This window comes from Nanorana parkeri, unplaced genomic scaffold (assembly GCF_000935625.1).
Source record: "Nanorana parkeri isolate BGI_ZX_2015 unplaced genomic scaffold, ASM93562v1 scaffold3422, whole genome shotgun sequence".
Taxonomy (NCBI): domain Eukaryota; kingdom Metazoa; phylum Chordata; class Amphibia; order Anura; family Dicroglossidae; genus Nanorana; species Nanorana parkeri.
Window position 1 is genome coordinate 33,990 of NW_017309690.1, and position 1,650 is coordinate 35,639.

A 1,650-nucleotide genomic window follows, 5' to 3' on the forward strand; every position below is an offset into this window, starting at 1 on the left:
CTTTCCTGAACCCGTGCTGATTGTCATTAACTATCCCGTTTTCCTGAACAAATTCTACCAGATAATCCTTTATTATGCCCTCTAGCATTTTACAAACTACCGATGTTAGACTGACCGGCCTATAGTTCCCAGGTTGGCACCTTGCCCCCTTTTTGAATATTGGGACTACCGTAGCCCCAACTGGTCCCCCAAAACCTGCGTCCTTCTCCCCCCAACTGGTCCCCCAAATCCTGTGTCCTTCTCTCCCCCAACACCTGCGTACTTCTCCCCCCAATTGGTCCCCCAACACCTGCGTCCTTCTCCCCCCAACTGGTCCCCCAAATCCTGTGTCCTTCTCTCCCCCCAACACCTGTGTCCTCCTCCCCCCCTCTGGTTCTCCAACAACACCTGAGGTCTCCCCTCACCCCCACTGGTCCTCCAACACCTGAGGTCTTCTCTCACCCCCACTGGTCCTCCAACAACACCTGAGCTCTCCTCTCATCCCCACTGGTCCTCCAACAACACCTGAATCCTTCTCCTCCTCCCCCTGTATCCCCTTCTTACCTGCCCCCCTCAGGAGTTCTCTCCCTCAGGCTCTGTGTGGCTGTAGCCCTCTATTGGAGGAAGTGGGGGGAGGCGGAAATGTCCTCAGTCAAGAGAGGCGGCGGCCATTTTCTTGTAGCTCAGCTATCACATCTTCATCGCTTGGTGTAGTTCAAAGTTCCGATCACTTATCATTGTTTCCTATGATTTGTATCCCCCAATAAACATTTGATATATAAAGCGGAAATACGTCTCCCTGCCCCGGCTACGATATGAACGAAGAGTGAGATGTGTTCCTATATCCGCCCACTCCCGGTATTCAAGCACCATATACAATGTATCTCTGAGTGAAATGTATCAGTTGTGATCGTCTAGCAACGACACGCTGTCAGGATCAGTCTCTGAGGTTATTATTACCGTAGCTGTTCCTAAGTTTGGAGCAGCCTGATAATAACTAAAAATTAAAAAAAAGTGAATTTATTAAGCCGTCATATATTTTTTTTTACACTTATTTGTTTTTACAAAGTGTAAAAAAAATGAAATAAAGTGTAGAAAAAATTAGGAAAATAAAACTATTTTATATATAAATATAAGCTATCACATCTTCATCGCTTGGTGTAGTTCAAAGTTCCGATCACTTATCATTGTTTCCTATGATTTGTATCCCCCAATAAACATTTGATATATAAAGCGGAAATACGTCTCCCTGCCCCGGCTACGATATGAACGAAGAGTGAGATGTGTTCCTATATCCGCCCACTCCCGGTATTCTGTTGGAATCCTGGACCCACCGGAAGTGACGCGATGTCTAAACCGGAAGTATTCATCTCCATGGCGACGCGAGTCGGCTTGGGGGCGAGCCGGTCTCCATAGAAACAGACATATACATCGTACTGTATTGTGAGCCCCACTGACAGAGAGAGAGAGAGAAGATGTCCGAACTGGGGTCCGAGGAATTCGAGGAAGAGGCCGAACCCGACCTTGGGGTGAGACACAGGGGGGTGTATGGAGGTATACAGGGGGTGAATAGGGGTAATAATGAGGTGTATGATGGTATACAGGGGTGTATGGAGGATGCAGGGTTTGGTGTATGATGGTATATGGGGGGTGTATGGAGGATGCAGGGGG

At 47.9% G+C, this 1,650-nt stretch overlaps 1 protein-coding gene across 1 annotated transcript in view; it reads left to right on the top strand.

Annotated features, from left to right (window-relative positions):
• Positions 1-1,454: 1,454 nt before the first annotated feature.
• Positions 1,455-1,650, top strand: part of RSPH1 (radial spoke head 1 homolog) — a gene marked incomplete at its 3' end in the record, with an annotated part of 15,161 nt that continues 14,965 nt past the window's right edge. Inside the window, exon 1 of the mRNA XM_018574963.1 lies at positions 1,455-1,508. Within this exon, the coding sequence (XP_018430465.1) occupies positions 1,455-1,508 (54 nt within the window). The remainder of the gene's footprint in view (positions 1,509-1,650) is intronic.